At 37.6% G+C, this 20,047-nt stretch overlaps 1 protein-coding gene across 4 annotated transcripts in view; it reads left to right on the top strand.

Moving 5' to 3' along the window:
- The window catches only part of ARHGAP28 (Rho GTPase activating protein 28), a 205,113-nt gene extending 193,268 nt beyond the window's left edge, over positions 1 to 11,845 (top strand). For 3 of the 4 annotated variants that reach the window (XM_032309485.1, XM_032309487.1, XM_032309488.1), the window contains 2 exons: positions 7,943 to 8,007; positions 10,331 to 11,845. In XM_032309485.1, coding sequence (XP_032165376.1) covers positions 7,943 to 8,007; positions 10,331 to 10,440 — 175 coding nt within the window. In that variant the 3' untranslated portion in view covers positions 10,441 to 11,845. Of the gene's footprint in view, positions 1 to 7,942; positions 8,008 to 10,134 lie in introns of all 4 variants that reach the window. The other variant, XM_032309486.1, reaches the window with a different exon arrangement.
- The last annotated feature ends 8,202 nt before the right edge of the window (positions 11,846 to 20,047 follow it).

Raw genomic sequence — 20,047 nt, forward strand, 5'->3', positions numbered from 1 at the left:
GTTGCCGGGAGCTGAGGAGAGGACATCATGGAAGGGAGATGGGTATGGTCATAGAAGCGCAACACAGGATCTGACAGTGTTGGAGTTGCTCAGTATCTTGACTCTGGTGGTAGATCAAAGAACCTCTTCATGTTATGTTGAACTTAATATACACACACAGAAATGAGTACAAGTGGGAAATTTGAATAGGATAGATGGATCATATCAATGTCAGTATGTTAACTGTGACATTATACTGTATTTGTATAAAATGTTACAATTTGGGGAGAAGTGGGCAGAGAGTATGAGGAATTTTTCTGTATTTTTTCTTACAACTACATATGAACCTACCACTATCTCAAAAATATTTCAATTTAAAAAAACAAGAGTAACCAATAAAAGTAATCTATGGTGTTAGAAGCCAGGATAGAAGCTTTCTGTGAGCGTGAAGGGAATAGTAACTAAGAACCCATGACAGTGGTTTCTGAGAAGTTCGTTTTTTAGTATTATGGGGGTTGGTTACACGGTATGTTCACTTTGTGAAAATTCTTCAAGTATTCTTATGATGTGTGCATGCTTTGTATGTTCTCTTTCTCCTTCTCCATATATCTATGTATGTGTATATATAAGCATACATAAAAAAGAAAAGAGTAGACAGAGGCCAACAGGAGTGCAGAAAACTTACTTCTTTCTGTTGCTAGAACACTGTAAGTAGTTACCACTAGGCAGTCATAGAGAGACTTGAAATGCCACTGGGGGGATGTGACCATCCAAATGATTGCTAGTTACATGCGTGATAAAATTGCTTTTGTATTCTGATGTAGACCTTTTGTAGAATGAAAATGTTCTAATAAAAATAGATTAGAATCTGTGACTATGGGTAGATGCAAATCCTTTGTATGACAAAAGATGTTGTTCAGTCCATTTTCTTCACTAGTTAGAACTGTGGCCAATTTTAGTTTAGTTGTAAACTGGCCCATTTTTGCCTTTTTTACTAGAGGCTTATTTTCTGACTGACCACTTCTTCTGTTTAAGTAAAAAAAGGGGAGAGAAGTCCCATTCCTCCCAGATCTCCTCTTATAACTAAAAACCCTCAGACATAACACAATGAAAGTTGGACACTCTCTGAAAGGTAGACAGACAAGTGCTGACTGCCTAGGGACATTGGACCTGTGAAACAACATGATGGTGAATTCCTGGATTTCCTTGTTGCCTCCCATATGTCCAGGCAGGGAGACATATAGGCAGGAACCTTCAGCCTGGCACAGGAACGCACAATAAAGGAGCTCCAAGAAGACCCTCTCCCTATAGCCAAAAGACTGGTGAGAAGATAGCCTAACCACAAAAAACCATTTTGGCAATACCTGCCCTACTCCAACCAAACACCAACAGAAAAAGCACATCACTACACCTGTGTTTTTGGTGGGACCAAGCAGACAACTGATGTACATGCCCCACCCAAAAGAATCAGGTGGTGATCCAGTTCCCAACCACAACATCATCAGCAGGGTCCTGCCTCTAGCTGAGTCTCCTCCCCCCAGCAGCAGTGAGACCTAATAAATCAGTGCACGGCAGACAGTTATCCACCAGCTTCACCCCAGCCTCAGTGAAGTCCAGTGAAGAGCTGAGCTTTACCCTCAGCCAACAGCAACAAAGCAGCAAGAGTTAAACTTCTGCTTCCTTTCCCTGGTGGCAGCAGAGCCAGCAGGGAGCTGATCTTACACCCCCAATCTGAGGCAGCAAAGCAGTGCCAATTGGTGCCCCACATTCACTACGAAGGTGTCAGCGGGGCCCAGCAAAAAGCTGAACATACACATCCACCCAGACCTTATGCTAAACTTCAACAGGAGGAATGTCTGCCAAAAAAAATGATGATTAAGTAAGATCCAGAGTCTCATAATATCCAAAGTATCTGCAGTATGATACAAAATCACTCATTATACCTAAAACCAGGAAAATCACAATAGGGATGAGAAAAGACAATTGAGAAATGCCAGTGCTAAATTGAATCAGATGTTAGAACCATTTGACAAGGATTTTATAGCAGCCATCACATATGTGCACGCGCGCACACACACATACACACACACACACACACACACACACATGTTTCAACAATTAATTATCTTGAACCAAATGTAAAAATAGAAAATCTCAGCAAACAAATAGAAGTTATAAAAAAGAATGAAATGAGAATTATAGAACTGAAATATAGAATAACTGAAATAAATTCATTGGTTGGGCTCAGTAGTAGAGAGGAGATAACAGAGAATATAATTCGTAAACTTGAGAAATATCAGTAGCATTATTTATTCTGGACAACAGGAAGAGGACAGACCTAAAAAAAGTGAATAGAGCTTCGGGGATCCATGGACGGTAACAAAAGAGCTAACATTTGCATCACTGCCATACCAAAAGTAGAGAAAACGGGAACTAAAGAAAGTATTTGTAAATAAATAATGACTGAAAACTTCCCAAATTAGCAAAAGGTATAAACCTATATACTCAAGAAACTAAGTGAACCCAAACAGGACAAACCAAAGAAATCCCTTCCAAAACAACATAATCAAACTTGTAAAAATTAAAGACAAAGAAAGAAACCTTGACATCATCCAGAGAGAAGCAATGCCTTTCTTATAGGGAACACCAATTCTAATTACTGCAGATTTCTCCTTTTTCATTTGAAACCCTGGAGGCCAGATGGAAATGGCATAGCATCTTTCCAACTACTGAAAGAAAGGAACTGACAACCTTGAATTCTATGTCCTCCAAAAAATATCTTTCAGAATGAAGGGGAAACAAAGACATTCTTGGGTGAGGCAAAACTAAAGGATTTTGTTGCTAGCAAATTTACCCATAAGTGGATAAAGGAAGTTCTCGAAATAGAAATAAAAGGATAAAGAAGACTTGAAACATCAGGAAGGAAAGGAGAACATCAGCATGAGTAAAAAATAGTAACTGTAATAGATTATCCTACTCCTTATGCATTTCTTAAATCATATTTGATGGTTGAAGCAAAAATTGCACCACTGGATATGGTGCTCAGTGTATGTTGAGGACAGATTTAAGACTTTACTTATTTATTTATTTTAAAAGTTTTATTTATATATGAAAGCAAGGGCAGGGGAGAGGGTAGGGACAGAAGGAGAGGGAGAGCGAGAATCTCAAGCAGACTCCCTGCTCAGTGAGGAGCAAGAAGCAGGGCTTCATCCCAAGACCCCGAGAACACGATGTGAGCTGAAATCAGGAGTTGGACACTTAACCTACTGAGCCACCCAGGTGCCCAAGACAATTATATTTTAAAAGGGTTGAGGCTCAGCATTCTTTATTGTCTGCATAGTGACTTCTCTCCAAAGACTGTAGTATGTAAAGAGAGAAAAAGAATAACTTCATAGTTATGAAATCTGACCTCAGCAAGTGACTAAGGTTAACATCAACAATGATAAAGTCACACTGATAGTATGTAGCCCTGATTTAAAAAAAAAAAAAAAAAAGATGAAAATGGCCCTTCTGTCGCTTTCCTCCCAAGAACACATAACTCCTGACAACTGCAAGAAAAACATCAGACAAATCCCAGTTTGGAAACATTGTGCAAAATACCTGATGAGTCCTCCTCAAAGACATCAAAAAACAAGGCAAGTGTGAGAAACAGAGGAACCTGATGAGATATGACTATACATTAGTTTCCCAGTATTTCCATAACAAATTACCTCAAACTAGATGGTTTAAAGCAACAGAAATGTATTTTTTCAGTTCAGGAGGCCAGAAATCTGAAAGAAATGTGTCAGCAGCGTTGGTTCCTTCTGGAAGCTGGGAGGAAGAAGCTCTCTCATCCCTCTCTCCTAGCTTCTAGTGGTTGACAACATCCTTGGCATTCTATGGTTTATAGACTTATCACTTCAGTCTCTCCATCTTCACATCCTCTTTGTGTTTCTCTGTATTTTCTCCCCTTCTTAAAAGGATAATGAAATATTGTGAGTAGACTATATATTCAAAATCACAAATTTAGAAGAAATGGACCAGATCCTCAAAACCCACAAGTTACCAAAAGACAACAAAGATGACATAGTTCTGTAGCCTTTAAAGGAATTGAATCTTTAAGTTTTCCAAAAAAGAAATCTTCAAGTCCAGATGGTTTCACTAGAGAATTCTAGCAAATGTTTAAAAAATGAACACCAATTTACCACATTCTTTTACCAGAAAGTAGAAGAGGAATGGACACTACCTAACCCATATTATGAAATTAGTATTGACCAGACACCAAAGACAATAAACAAACACTGAAGACTAATATCTCTCATGAACTTAGAGACAAAAGTCCTCAACAAAACATCAGCAAAGCTAATCCAGCGTATATTAAAGGAATTACAGTGACCAAGTGGGATTCATTTCAGGTATGCAACTTTGGCTCAATATTTAGAAATTAATGTAGAATCCACCATTGGAATGGAGAAAAAGCATATGACCATGTTAAATGATACAGAAGAAACATTTGACAAAATCCAATACCCATTCATGATAAAAACCCTCAGTTAACTAGGAAAAGGGAAGAACTTCCTCAACTTGATAAAGACCATCTACAGAAATCTACAGCTAGTATTATACTTAATGATGAAAGATTAACACTAGATCAAGAACACTACTTTTATTCAAATACTATTAGAAGATTAAGCCACTGCAATAAGACAAAAACAGAAAAGAAAAGGAAGGAAGGGAAGGGAGGAAGGAGAAAAGGAAAAGGAGGAAGGAAGAGAGAAGGAGAAAGAAGAAAGGGAGGGAGGGAGGAAGAAAAGAAAGAAAAAAAAGGGAGGGAGAAAGAGAGAGAGTGAAAGAAAGAAAAAAGAAGGAAAGATAGATTGATTGTAGGAGAGGAAAAAACTGTCCATAACAAAGTTCATTTTAAATTTACAGCTCACTGGTATTAAGTACATTCACATTATTATATAATCATTACCACCTTCCATCTCCAGAAAGATGTTATCATTGCATACTCAGACTCTGTCCCCAGTAAACAGTAACTCCTCATTCCCCCCTCCCCCAGCCACTGGTAACTGCTCTTCTACTTTCTGTCTCTATGAATGTGACTGTTCTAATAACTGAAAATTTTAAAGATTTATTTTATTTATTTTAGAGAGAACAGAGGGGAGGGGCAGGGGGAGAGGGAAAGAAACCCAAGCAGACTCCCTGCTGATCATGGAGACAGACGCAGGGCTCTATCTCACAACCCTGAGATCATGACCTGAGCCAAAACCAAGAGTTGGAGAGCTAATGAACTGAGCCACCCAGGCGAGAAGTACAAAAGCAATTCAGAGGATGAAAGGTAGCCTTTTTAACAAATGATAAATGGTGCTCTAGTAGTTGAACATCTATAGACAAAAAACAAAAAACCCACAATGGATCACAGACTTAAATGTAGAATGTAAAACTATAAAACTCTTAGAAAACAGCAAAGGAGAAAACCTCTGTGTTGTCAGGCTTGTAAAGAGTTCTCAAAGTTGACATCAAAAGCATGATCCAGGCATGTCTAGGTGGTTCAGTCAGTTGAGTGACCAACTCTTTAATTTCAGCTCAGGTCATGATCTTGGGGTCCTGAGATCAAGCACTATGCTGGTCTCCATGCTCAGCCGGGAGTCTGCTTAAGATTCTTTCCCTCTACCCCTTCCCCCATGCTTTCTCTCTCAAAAATAAGTAAATAAATCTTAACCAAAAAACCAGCATGATCCATAAGAGGTAAAAATTGATAAATTGGACATCATCAAGATTGAAAACATACTGAAAGATTCAATGAAAAGGATGAAAAGACAAAGATACTTAACAAACTTCACTTCGAGTAATGACTAGTATCTAGAATATAAAAGGAAAACTCAATACTCAAAAATAAGAAAGAACCTATTTTAAAGATGAGCAAGGGGTGCCTGGGTGGCTCAGTTAGTTGTCTGCCTTCGGCTCAGGTCATGATCCCAGGGTCCTGGGATGGAGCCCCACATTGGTCTCCTTGCTCAGCAGGGAGCCTGCTTCTCTCTCTCCCTCTGCCTGCCACCCTCACTACTGTGCGTGTGCTCTCTCTCTCTGTCAAATAAATAAACAAAATCTTAAAAAATAAATAAAAAATGAAAATGTATATCTCTGAAGAGTATATACTGATACACATTTGCACATGAAAAGATGTTCAGGATCTTTAACGATTAGGGAAATGCAAAGCCACAATGATATCATTAAGCATCTCAGAATGGCTAAAATAAATAGTAGTGAAGACACCAAATACTGGCAAAGATACAGAGATCTTTGGATCACTCATACATTGGTGGTGGTTGTAGTTATTCTGTAAAACTGTTTGGCAGTTTCTCATAAAACTAAATATGCCACAGCCATGTGACCCAGTTTTCACACTCTTAGGTATTTTTTTTTTTTCCAAGTAATGCCTGCAGCCAATGTGGGTCTTGAACTCACAACTCAAAAGATCAAAAACAAACCTCAAAAGTCAAATGCTCGGGGCGCCTGGGTGGCTCAGATGGTTAAGCGTCTGCCTTCGGCTCAGGTCATGATCCCAGGGTCCTGGTATCGAGTCCTGCATCGGGCTCCCAGCTCAGTGGGAAGCCTGCTTCTCCCTCTGCCTCTCTCCCTGCTTGTGCCTTCTCAGTCTCTCTCTCTCTCAACTGAATAAATATTATAAAAAAAAAAAAAGTCACATGCTCTATGGACTGAACCAGAAATGAAGATAATATTCACACAAAAACCTGTATGCAAATGCTTATAGCAACTTCATTTATAGTAGTAAAGCCTGAAAAAGAATCCCAGACTTTATTCAGCAGGTAAATAACAAACTGGCACATCCATGCCATTGTGTGCTACTGAGCAAATAAAATGCCACACCTTGGATGAATCTCCACCAATTTATGGTGATTGAAAAAAAAAAAAAAGCCAATACAAAATGTTCTAAACTCTATGTGTCTACTTATTTAACATTTTTGAAGTGACAAACTTCTAGAAAATGTGGAATAGAGTGGAGGTTACCAGAGATAAGGGATGAGGGTAGGAAATGAGGATGAAGAGGGAGGTGAGTGGCTTATTATAGTGAAACAAGAGGGGTCTGGTGGCAATGGAAATGTCCTGCATCTTGACTGAATCAATGTTGACATTCTGGTTGGGGTAATGCACTAGAGCTTTGCAAGATTTTACTACTGGGGAAAACTGAGGAAAGGGTACATAGGATCTATCTGTGGAGTTTCTTAAAACTATGAGCAAATCTACAATGATCTCAAATAAAAATGTTTAATTAAAGAAAATAGGTCACACATCTTTCCTCCTCACAAAGAGCTGAGGTCAATCTTTTTGAAAGTAACAAAACTGAAAGTCATTGCTCAGGTAGGATGAAGATTAGCCAACTCTTCTACCGCAGCATTTTAGTCTGGGGTGGAGAAATTAAATTGGACAATTATTATCTCTGACTTGCTTTCACTATAGAGCAAAAATATGCAATAAAGTCAACATTAAGCAGTTTGAAAAGCTTTAGGCAAGTTTAGAAACATGGCACAGACAGAGGAGAGAATCCCATTCAATTTTTGGCAAGAAGAGAAATGAAACCTGACTTCTTTTGAACTGAGAGTAATGTGACCAATGACAAGGCAGTATTAAACATGCAGCTGCTCCTTCACCAGCCTTGCTGTGTCTGTAACAGTCCTCTCTTAAATGAAGCTGACAGTTGTGGGTAGAATGGACTCCAGGTTGCTGTACAGCACAGCAGTGTCCATCTTGGTTTGGAATCGTCCCATCCTCCCTGTGCCTTGGATGCTTGGCCATGTCAAACAAATAGAATTATTTATCATAACTTTGATCATAATAATGATTTGTGAGTGTATTTCATTCAAGGCAGAAGGAATTGTTGCCATGATATTTAAAGCACAGATTTACCTCAAATCATGGAAGAAGGTTAAATTACATTGCTTTTTTTTTTTTTTCCCAGTCATGGTTCATCAGAATGCTTTAAGATTCAGAACCAACGGTTATATGAAATTGGAGGAAATATAGGTATGCATTCTCTAACGGTTTTTACTCCTAAATTTTCTGATTACTCTAAAAGAAATATGATGCTATTATTGTAAAAGCATATTTTATAAGTTTCTTAAATATAAATTCAACATCAGTAAGTTTCTGAATTTTTAATTTCATATGAGAATTTAATTTCATATGTATGAATTTTCTAAAATATTTTCAAAATTTAAATGTGGATATTTTAATTGATACGGAGCAGACTTTGGAGTCTTTTAAGTGTGCCTCAGAGTTGGAAAGTCGCTTCCTGGAGATCCCTGCAAAACAGAGAACATCATGGAATGTTGCCACTGTGACACCTTTCTTCTTTAACTTCCCTGGTTTCATCCTCAGCCCAGGTTAATTCTTCCTATTTCCCTGAGGGGGAACAAAAAGGAATCCAACAGAAATTGCCTCTGCTTGCATCTGTGTCTGCCTTCCCCTTTGTTCAGGTCTTCTGCTTGCCCTCTGCACAGGATGAACCACGCCAGCTCCCACTGATGGCCAGCACCTCCACGTGTGCCTCACTTTGTGTTCTCGCCTGCCACTGGGGGCCTTGCTTCAGCCCCCCATTCTCCCCAGCACCATCAGCTTTTCCCTCCCAACTGCATCATTTCCAACTACATAAACATTTTTTGTAATATTCATCTTCACAAAACTCTCTCTCAAACCTACTTCCATTCCAGTGTTCTGCTTTACAGCAAGAACTCCTTGAATCCATTTTCTGTCCTCCAATTTCTTCCTCTTGTTCTCTCTCAAAACCACTCCAGTCAAGCATTACCCCGCAGCACTTCACCAAAATTGCTCTTGTTGAGGCCACCAGAGAACTCTTACGTTGTGAAATCCAGTCATTCGTTCTGTCTTGATAACTGCCGGAGTTGATCTTTCCCTTCTTTGAAAACACACGTTCTTCACCTGGTTCAAGGACAACCTAAGCTTCTGGGTTTTGTCCCACTTCACTGGCAGCTCCTGAGTCTCTTTTGCCTGCTACTTCTCATCCTCTCAACCTTCAATGTGGAAAACTGTGGGGTCAGGTCTCGGAACTTTTCTACCTACACCTAACTTCCTTGGCGAGCTCAGTTCTTCTCATTGTTTTAAATGCACCTGCGGGCAGTTGCCTCTCAAGTTATACACAGCCTTCCTCTCAGCACCAGCTTTGCAGATCCATTCACCAGGCACATTTTGCCTTGGAGCTTTTGCATTTACTCTGACTTTTTCCCAGAACGCTCTCCTTTTGAGTGTTCATTTCTCACTCCCTCACCTCTCACAGGTGTTTGCCACTGTGTCACCTTCTCAAAGAGACCTTCCAGGATCTCACCTTCTCTAGGTGTGCCTTCCCAGCTTTGTTGTTCTCTCATGTTCTTATCACCACAACACTTACTTTATATTATACTTGCTTATTTGCTTGTTGTCTTTATTTGCCCTCAGGGCAAATATTTTTCACTATCTGATGCCTCTCTGTGACCCTAGCCCCTGGAAAAGTGCATGGAATATAATAACTTCCAAGAAATATTTGATAAATGAATCAAGCAAGGAGTCAGATATTGGTGGTTTCATTTGAGACTTTGATATACATTCCAAACACACTGTACATAAAAATTTTCAAATGTATTTGCTTCATGGAATGATCTTTTTGTTGTTATCATTTCTAGATTTCCTGTCTGTGGGAATTGCACCTGTAGTAAAGAAACAAAATGACCATTCCTGAAGTGAACGTGATTTTAATCTTTTCTAGCCCTGGTCAAGTTACTGTCTGTAAAACCATTAGAAGACATGTATTATTATATAAATGACCAGTTTATACCTTAGACAGGTTCTTGCCGTATTTTCCTAATTTATGTGGGGAGTCTAGGGAACAATTTGCCTATAGCTGGTACAACTGTTTTTCCCCACAATTTTGCATGGGATTTATTTGAAGCATTTCACAATCAGAAAGAAACAAAGAAGGGAAGGAATAAGGCAGGCAGGCAGACTGGTTTTGCTAAAGAACCTTGAACATGTATCTACTTAACCTTTGGCTAAGAGAACTGTCTTGGCCTTATTTGAACCTTCCCAACACACACACGCACATGCACACATAGAAGTGTGCACTCTCGAAAACATTCTCTGATTTTCTCTTTCCTTTAGGGCAGCATTGCTTGGATCCAGATGCTTATATATTGGATATATATCATGTAAATCCTCAAGCAGAGTGGGTGATTAAACCCCAACCAAGTTTTTGAAATAACCCCCAAGATGGCACCTATCATGTATTATATGCCAAGAAGATTCTACATTTGGTAGGGAAAATAACAAGACTGTTTTGACATGTTTGTTCCAATAACCCTCTTGGTGTTTCTCAGCCCAAGTGGCATCTCCCAGCATTGTCAACATGAACTGTGGAGGAGGAGGAGCTGGTTGACTGAGCTGAGGCTTTCTCCTATGGTTCCTTAATAATGGTGAAGGAAAGACGCTGTGATTGTTCCAGAGGAAAGGCCAAGCTAGTATATGGAACTCTGTAATCATTTCTAGTACTTTGACTTCACAACAGAAATGAACTTCGTCTTATACCTAGAGATAAAAAATACTTCTTTATGTAGCAGATGCTACACAGACATGGAAAAGTCTTTGTTTTACTTACGTTATATATATGTTGACCTTTTTGAACAAGAATGCCAGAAGTATCAATAATTTCCACCACAGACATGGAAGAGTCTTTGTTTTACTTACGTTATATATATGTTGACCTTTTTGAACAAGAATGCCAGAAGTACCAATAATTTCTGCTCTGCAAAATAATTCAGATTTGCTTTTCAAAGGGAATCAGTTTCTAAAGTTATGCATCCAATATCGATGCCCTGACTTGCTCCCAAATTGGAGGAGGATGAACTTCTGTTGAAAGAACACTGTATTGTTACGTATGTTGTACTGTATTATGACTATCCGCATTCTGGTGCAAGTAAACATTTCTCTATTGTGGGTTCTTGAAAATTTATATTTTTAAAGCTTGTTCTCTTATGAGCACAGGTTCCCATAGCAAAGGTTAGTTTGACAGAGGGTGTTCTTATGCTTTCATAACCTTCTGTGTAGTTACCAGTCACAGACCTCTATCTTTTCATCATGATTATGGTGCTCAATGAAAAGCTTTCTCTGTGCCAGGCACAGATTTCCTTTCCTGATCAAACATATCATTTTTTTAATATTTTACAACTGTAGATTGTCACTTCTGTAGCCCCAGTTTAAAAATAGAGAATTATCTTTATCCAACTGCTCTTCATCCAAAAGTACTGAAAAATACTCTTATATCCAGGTTTTATATGCTGTAAAAGCAAATTGTTTCTGTTTATCATTCATAGATTGGCCAAGCACTGTGGATTAGCCTCAGACTTTAAAGTCAGATGCGTATTTGGTAAGCTGGAAACTGTCTTACTATGAAGATTCTGCAGAGCCGTTTTTTAGACCTACAATCAGTGAGAACACACAGTTTTCCACAATCTAATGGAGAGCAAATCCACAATGTGCTGAAGGGTCAGACAGCTCTGCCTTTCATCTTAAGACTACAGATATAGGTCTAAGGTTAGCTAGAAATGGGGACAGAGGTCTCATTTATCCTACATGCATGCTTTGGATTAGAATCCACAGATTGAGATTTCATTGAATTTATAATAATTTTAATGAGATTTAATGTCCAAATGACTCTCTTTTGCAGTTCAAACAGTAACGTTATAAATACAGAAAACATTTTACCAATGCTTTGGGAAAAAAGTGTTTTTACCAATGTTCCTACTTACCAATTCTTAAAACATGACATAATAATTTAAGCCCACATATAGAAGAAATCTTTTTTTTTTTTTTTTTTTTAAGTAGGCTCCACACCCTGGGTGGAGCCCAACCCTGGGCTTGAACTCACGATCCTGAGATCAAGACCTGAGCCAAACAAAATCAAGTGTCAGATGCTTAACCGACTGAGCCACCTAGGTACCCCTAGAAGAAATCTTTTATATGCAGCATTATTATGCCTTGATAGCTCTGAAAACATTATTTATATTCAACATGTAGATAATTATGTTTCTGGCCATTAGGGTTTTTTTAATTTTTATAAAAAACTCAAATATCCATTCATTTTATTTGTTTGAGAATTTTTATTTCCTGTGCCTGAAAACCCATTAGAAGATAAACATGTGTCATGTAGGTTTTTATATATTCCTACATTTCATCACTTTTCAATGTTTCACTAATTGATGGCATGTTAGTTTACATAATGGTTTTCAAGAGTCTGAAAAAATGCTTTTATTGTTTTTGAAATTCAGAACAATAGGAGTAAACATTTTATTTTATGCAGCTGCTAACTTCCAGAGCATAAGATGGCAGTAATTTATACCCACACACAGAAGAAATTCTTTAAATTAGCTATCTCATACTTCTGTTTGTACATGAAAACAGGGACTGGTTTTTCTCATCGTGCTTCCTATAGTTTCATATAGTTAAATACTATTGTAGAAGACTTTTTTAATCAAAAATTTGCAGATCTAATTTTTTATTTGAGAAATTTCCCATGTTTGGGCTGAAAACATGTTAAACCTGTGTATAAGTTCCAAAGGTTTTAAGATTTACTCCACTTATCATTACTTTTAAATAAGTGACAGATGACAGGAGACAACTGTTTCTGAATATCTTACTTTTGTGTGGTGTCAGATGTTAAAGACTTAGCTAACCCAATAGCTTTAAATTAATCACTTGAATGTATTTAAGTATGTGTGACAACTTTCAAATAACTATGTAATATGGAAGGCCATGTCAATACCAGTATCTCTGAATATAACTTTTATTCTTAGTCATAGGATAAACTAAGTGATTATAGAATTTCAGTAGACACACAAATTTTTGTATGAGTAGAAGTTCTTTTTATTGATTTTATTCTTAAAGAATAAACAAACCCCTACAATTACAATTTAAAAATTTCTGTCAAATAATTATTGAAACTATCTTTGCTTTATCAAAAGTTGTTTTAAAATAGTTATGGTAGTCTGTAAAAATGAGTAGTATGTATGCAAACAAGAGTCAGATCCTGAGCTCCTAGATTCAGTTCTCACTAGCTTCCCGCCCACCTCCTCCCAAGTGCTCTTGGTGTACAGTTAGGAGAATAATATCAAGGAAGGCATTAGAGAAAGTTAACATTTTAGTGACACTTAGAAAAAACCCTAGAGCTGGCTCATTGTTTTCTCCATTTTGCAAAAGAGGATCCCTTTGTTAAGCAGGTCACTGGGGGATATGATTCTTAGAGCCAGTAAGATCTTCAAATAAACTGGAATATTAATTTTGTTACAATGTGTACACAGTATAAACTACCTCACGTGTCTTTCTTAGGAAAAAAGTTAATGGACTTTAACAGTTTTTGTTACAAACTGTCCCTGAGTCATCTTATTTAAGTCACTTCAGTTAGCTTTCAGTGTACATTTAAAATAATATACATTTAATGATGTAAAATATTTTTTAGTGCAAGCTTTAAAGCCAAAAATACTCTGTACCTGTGACCTGTGTTATACTCTGAGAGAATTCATGTCCCTTAGTCATTGTCATGGAGCCATTGTCATGTGTGTCTCACCATGTTGCAATGCAGGTCTTCAAGTGTGGGAATTAATAGTCCTCTCTTCTTTCAGGCATTTTTTCAGCTGCTTTCCCCATACTGTACTTGACTGAAAAGTAGCATGAGATTAAAATGTCCCTTCTTTCTTTCAAGCATATTTCAAATGTTTTTCACAAATGTTTTACATGCCTGAAAAGAATATAGATTATGGGATTAAATAGTTCCTAGTTTCTGACAGGCATTTTCAACTGTTTTCCATCAATATGTCATTTAATAAAAAATAATATGACATGGATTAAAATGTTTCTCTCAAACATTTTAAATAGTTTTCTACATACACACACCTTAATTTAAAAACAACATCTTTTCTTTCAGTCATTTTCCCGAGTATTTTCTAAAACTATGTGCTCTGATTAGAAAATTATTTAATGTCACAAGAAATCCCAATGTTGTCTTATGTTGTCTCCCATCTCAAAAGTTAGTATTGATTCTTTTGTCCCAACTTTCATTGTTAAGTATAATATGTATGTTGCATTTTATCCATAAAAAATAAAGAGAAAAATACTAAAAGCATTGTCACAAGAATTCTTATGATACTTCCACTAGTCTAAGGGCACCATGATGCTGGTGTAAGAATAGGAGCTTTAAAGTCAGAAGGTATGTGTCTGAGCCCACTCTCTGTCACTGACCCACCAGGTTGTAATCTTGTACAAAAGCCAAATAGCACGATAGTAATGGACAGCTGTGGATAAGGGATAGATTGAACAAACAATTTCCTAAATTTGTTTGAGTTGATGTTTGGGACAAGTTTTTAATATGTATCTTTAAAACAAAAACTTTCTTAATAGATACAGAAAAAAACATTTGACAAATTCAATACCAGTTCATAGTCTTTTTAAAAAGTTCAACATCTTACTCTGTATCCTGTGCAAAAGGCCAGAAAGAAAAGACATAAAGATGAGAAAAGAAATAAAATAGTCTCTATTTGTAAATGATAAGAATATGTGGGAAAGACTAGAGTATCTTCAGCTATTAGGACTAGTAAAATAATTTGCCAAGTCATGGTATACAAGATGATTATATATAAATTAATTGTAATTTTTAATTTTGTATTTATTTATTTGAGAGAGAGAGCACACAAGCAGAGGGAGTGTCAGGCAGATGGAGAGGTTGAGAAGCAGACCCTCCAATGAACAGGGAGCCCAATGTGTGGCTCAATCCCACAACCCTAGGATCATGACCTTAGCTGAAGGTAAATGCTTAACTGACTAAGCCACCCAGTCACCCAAATTAATTGTATTTTTTATATTAGCAGCAAACAGTTGGAAAGTAAATGTTTTAATTTCCATTTTCTATAGCATCAAAAAACATAAAATAGTTGTGTAAACATTTATCAAAATATATTCAAAACAAGTATGCTAAAAACTATTTTTGGTGGAAATTAGAGAATAGCAAAATAAATGTACACATATGCCACATTTCTGCATGGGAACAGATGAATAGAAGAGCGTTGGCAAGATGTCAGTTCTCTACAAACAGACCCATAGATTTGATGCAATCCTGGTAAGAACACCAGTAGGCTTTTTAGGTACAAATTGGCAAACTTATTATCAAATTTATATGGAAATGCAAAGAATCTAAAACATCTGAAGTAATAATACCCCCAAAAAGAGAACAAAGTTGGATTAGAATCAGGGATTTAAAGACTGATCTAAAGCTACAGCTGTTAAGACAAGACATTGCAGAGTGAAGGTCAACACCTATATCAATAGCACAGAAAGAGGTGCTCGCTTACATGGTCATTTGATTTTCAACAGGTGTCAAAGGAACCCTGTTGAGAAAGGAAGCTTTCTACAGAAGGTACTAGAACAACTGAATATACATATCACAAGGCATACAAAAATTCACCCAAAAGGGATCATATTGTTAATTAAAACCTGAAACAATGACATCTTCATAAGAAAACAGAGTAGATTTGTGACTTGAGGATAAGCAGAGCTTTCTGAGGAACAGAAAAGAGCCCTTTTAAAAGAAAATTAATAAATTAATCCTCAACAAAATTTAAAACTGCTGCTTATCCAAAGAGACCACTAAGAAGTCCAATAAGCAAACCACAGATTAGGAAAAAAAACATAGATATAAAGCATATATTTGATAAAAGAGTGACATTCAGGATATATAAAGAATTCACTAGTGAAAAGAAAAGCACATATTTGAAAAGAACATAAGACTTGGATACTAGATGAAAAAAAAAAAAGAACACAAATGGCAAATAAGCATATATATACACATTCAACATCATGTGCTATTAGGAAGATACAAAATAAACCACAAGGAGAAACCACTATCGACCCACCAAATAATTAACATTGAGAAGATTGACTACTCTGAGCGTGGAAGAATCAGAACTCTAATAACTGCTGATCGAATATGGGATAGCCATTTTGGACAAGGGCTGAGCAGTTTCTTATCAGACTAACCATACAACTACCACCTGCTATCTGAGTACAGATAATAGTATAAATGAATCTCAGAAGCATTATGCTGAGTCAAAGAAGACTACATACTGTACAATTCCTTTTACATGAAATGCTAGGACAGGCAGAGCTCAACAACCATGGGGAAGAAAACCCAGAACGATGGTTGCCTCTGTGAGGATAGGGATGGAGACTGGGTGGAAGGGGCATGGGGCCTTCCTGGGAAATTGAAACATTCTCTATGTGCCATCGCATGCCAGGTCCCCTGGCTGCATGGTCCTATTGAGCACTTGATATATGACTAGTCTGAACTGAGATGTGTTCCAAGTGTAAAATACACACCAGATTTTGACGACTGGGTAGGAAAGAATATAAAACATCTCAGTAATACTTTACTATTCCAAGTTTGATTCTAATGTTTTAGATATTTAACTTAAAGTGATAAATTATAAATCTTAGCAGTTTCTTTTTACTTAATGTAGCTATTAGAAAAGTATAAGCTATATATTGTCGCTTATATTTCTGTGGAACGGTATTGTTTGATATTCTGGTAAGTGTTTGGGTTATAAAGATGTATTTGTCAAAACTTAGTGAATGTTTACTTAAGATTTCTGCATTTCATTATATGTAAATATTACCTCAAAAAAAATCTAAAAAAAAAAAAGAAATGAATCTACTAATAACAAATATTGAACGTTAGGTAATGGTATGCATACTGGAGTAGTTCAGGGAAAGTATATTGGTGTCTGAAACTTCTTTTGAAATGTATAAAAGTAAGACAGTTTGATGAATGAATAGAAGGGTGGATAGATGGACAGATATGCCGGAGGCCAAGTATAGCAAAATATTTATGATATAAATGGTCGTGGGCATAGCAATATTCAATGTAATATTCTCCGTGCTTGAAATTTTTCATAGAATTTTGAAAAAAATTTTGTGTTTTTAAATGTTTTTCTTTTTTAAAAAAAATTTAAGATTCATTTGTTTTAGAGAGAGATCAGGCGTGCATGAGTAGGGAAAGGGACAGAGGGAGGAGCAAAGAGAGAGAGAGAGAGTCCTTACGTAGACACCCTGCTGAGCAGGGGGCCTGATGTGGGGCTTGATCCCAGGGTCCTGGGATAGTGACCTGAGTGGAAATCAAGAGCCAGATGCTTAACTGACTAAGCCACCCAGGTGCCCCTGAAAAAAGAATTCTTAACATAAAAACACAGAAGCAGATAAAAGAGAATCAGGAGTTTGGGCAATGTTGGAGTTCCCCTTAGATGTTTCTTTTTATCTTCCCCACAGTAAATTATACTCTCTCCAAATATCTTCAGACAGAAGTTGAGTGGGGGGCGCCTGGGTGGCTCAGTGGGTTAAGCCGCTGCCTTCGGCTCAGGTCATGATCTCAGGTTCCTGGGATCGAGTCCCGCATCGGGCTCTCTGCTCAGCAGGGAGCCTGCTTCCCTCTCTCTCTCTCTGCCTGCCTCTCCATCTACTTGTGATTTCTCTCTGTCAAATAAATAAATAAATAAAATCTTTAAAATAAAAAAAAAAAAAAAAAAAAAAAAGAAGTTGAGTGGGGGTGAGAAGCAGAGAGAATGGAGAGGTATGCTTTTGAAATTTTACCTGAGCTATGTCAACTAGCAAGCATGTATATTCTTACAGTTTGTCTATGAGCTTCTAGCTAACAGTAATTCATTCTGAGTGTTTGCTTTGCAGCCTTACCACGTTCTTCCTCACTGTGCAGGTGTGGGCCAGTGTTGGAGTGTAGCTTGTGTCCTTAGATGACAGGGTCTTCTCTCCCATCAGTGACCCTTACGCAGTACTTCTCAATCCATGGCACCCCAGGGCTCCAACCCAATGACATAACAGTCTGGACAGGTAAGTATCAAAATAAGAACACACCCATCATTAATGATCAGTGAACTCACCAGTCTGATAATCTATTGCCAAATAGGGTGGTGGGAGCTCCTCTAGTTTCTTAAACCTTCCAGTGCTGCAACAACTTATTTTAAAGCAGTGACTTATCGGTTCAAACAACAGATGTTTTAGAAGGAGTTGCAAAGTGATCCAGTTCTAACAAGCAATCCAGGGTTATTCTTTTCTCAATTATACTATCCGGTTACATAATCTCTAAACCTACAACTCTTGATTCAGCAATGCAATAGTTCTAGAAGTATTATATAGTGATGCAGATAATAAACACACAATATACTGAACATAAAAACTTAACACCCTCCATGTCAGTTAAGCAAGTTAACATTACCACATGTTGGGGCGCCTGGGTGGCTCAGTGGGTTAAAGCCTCTGCCTTCAGCTCAGGTCATGATCCCAGGTCCTGGGATCGAGCCCCACATCAGGCTCTCTGCTCAGCAGGGAGCCTGCTTCTCCCTCTCTCTCTGCCTGCTTCTCTGCCTACTTGTGATCTTTGTGTGTCAAATTAATAAATAAAATCTTAAAAAAAAAAAAAACATTACCACATGCCATTTTAGGCATTGTTATAAGCAAAAGTTTCACAAAATAATTTCAGGATGCCTACGTGCCATTAGCAACCCCTATTCGAAGGACTGTAAGAATTTACAGATTTCAAAAGATCACTTAACAGCAACAAATAACAGTAACTTGCTTATCTTTTGGATACTGTGTGAAATTATTATGCAAAAGTGCCAAAGAAGTTGCCACAGAGCAAGACAGTCTCAGGTATTTCTCTGAGGTTTAGGTCTTCCTCCACAATTCATACAGAGGGATGAGTGTGAGGAATTATCTTTGGTCTTTCTGCACCCACTAGAGCCAGCAGCACATGTCAATTCACTGTACCACCCATTACATGGAGGAAAAGGTTACAGAAATCATGATTTAAAATCATAGGTGTGCATCATGAGATCAACCTTTTTACTAAAAGCAGTATTCCCCAGCAGTACAGCTAATATGTTCTCCTACCAGGGTCCTAGAAGAGAACAGCAAGGATGTTGATTTAAAGTCAGGATTCCAGCAGCACCTCAGTGGCTCAGTGGGTTAAGAGTCTGCCTTCAGTTCAGGTTATGTTCACAGGGTCCTGACATTGAGCCCCGTGTCAGAGTGCCTGCCCAGTGAAGCCTGCTTCTTCCTCTCCCCCTGCACCGCCCCCCTTCTGGCTCATGCTCCGCCCCCCAACCCAATAAATAAATAAATATCTTTAAAGGTCAGATTTCCATAGAGATACAGAAAAGGTCATGTTGACCCTTTCCTTTTCTTTTCTTTTCTTTTTTTTATACATTCCTTCCATCCATAGCATATGTTTAAGACACTTAACATACAAATATACAAAGTAATATATGATCATTAAGATTTGACTTTTTCCATGAAACAGTAATCTTCCTTTTATCTCTTGACCAATCATTTAGTATATGTCCAATTAATCTTAATGGGGCTCCAATTTTCTTTATCCTGGAGATTAAGGGCATGCTAACATCAAATAATAGTACATGGTAGTTTAACACATCAAATCATGGTGCTGCATCATTTTTATCCAGTTTAGCAAAAATGTCCCCATTTAAACATTCCATAGTTAGCATGTCTCAAAGTGAATTTTTAAATCTTTATGCCAAAATCCATTCTAACCATATGTTGGTTTTTTAAAACCTCAGTTTAGAGCAACTTTTTAGTTCAAGTCAAAACTCTTATTGGAGTCCCTTGGATCCTTTCTTGTCACAGCCCACATCAACCCAGTGGCAAACCATTGGGGGGACCAAGTTTAAAAGTACTGTCATATCCTAGTCATAAAAGAACACAGGTAGGCCCAGGTCCTTCTGGCTTGAACTTGTAAACATTTATGTTCTGTAAATTTTACCTCTGAAAAAGCCTGTCATCATCCTAGAGAACATTCAGCTTTCTGGGTATCTGTCAGTAGATAGCAGTGGAGGATTTGGGTTCTGTTCCAGTATTTGGTGCAAGCTGAGCTGCAGAGTGGTTGCTGTTGGGCTTCTGTTGTCATCCTCTTGTGTTAGAACCCTTCAGTAGACAGAACTTTCTTCAG

The sequence above is a fragment of the Mustela erminea genome, chromosome 13 (assembly GCF_009829155.1).
Source record: "Mustela erminea isolate mMusErm1 chromosome 13, mMusErm1.Pri, whole genome shotgun sequence".
NCBI lineage: Eukaryota > Metazoa > Chordata > Mammalia > Carnivora > Mustelidae > Mustela > Mustela erminea.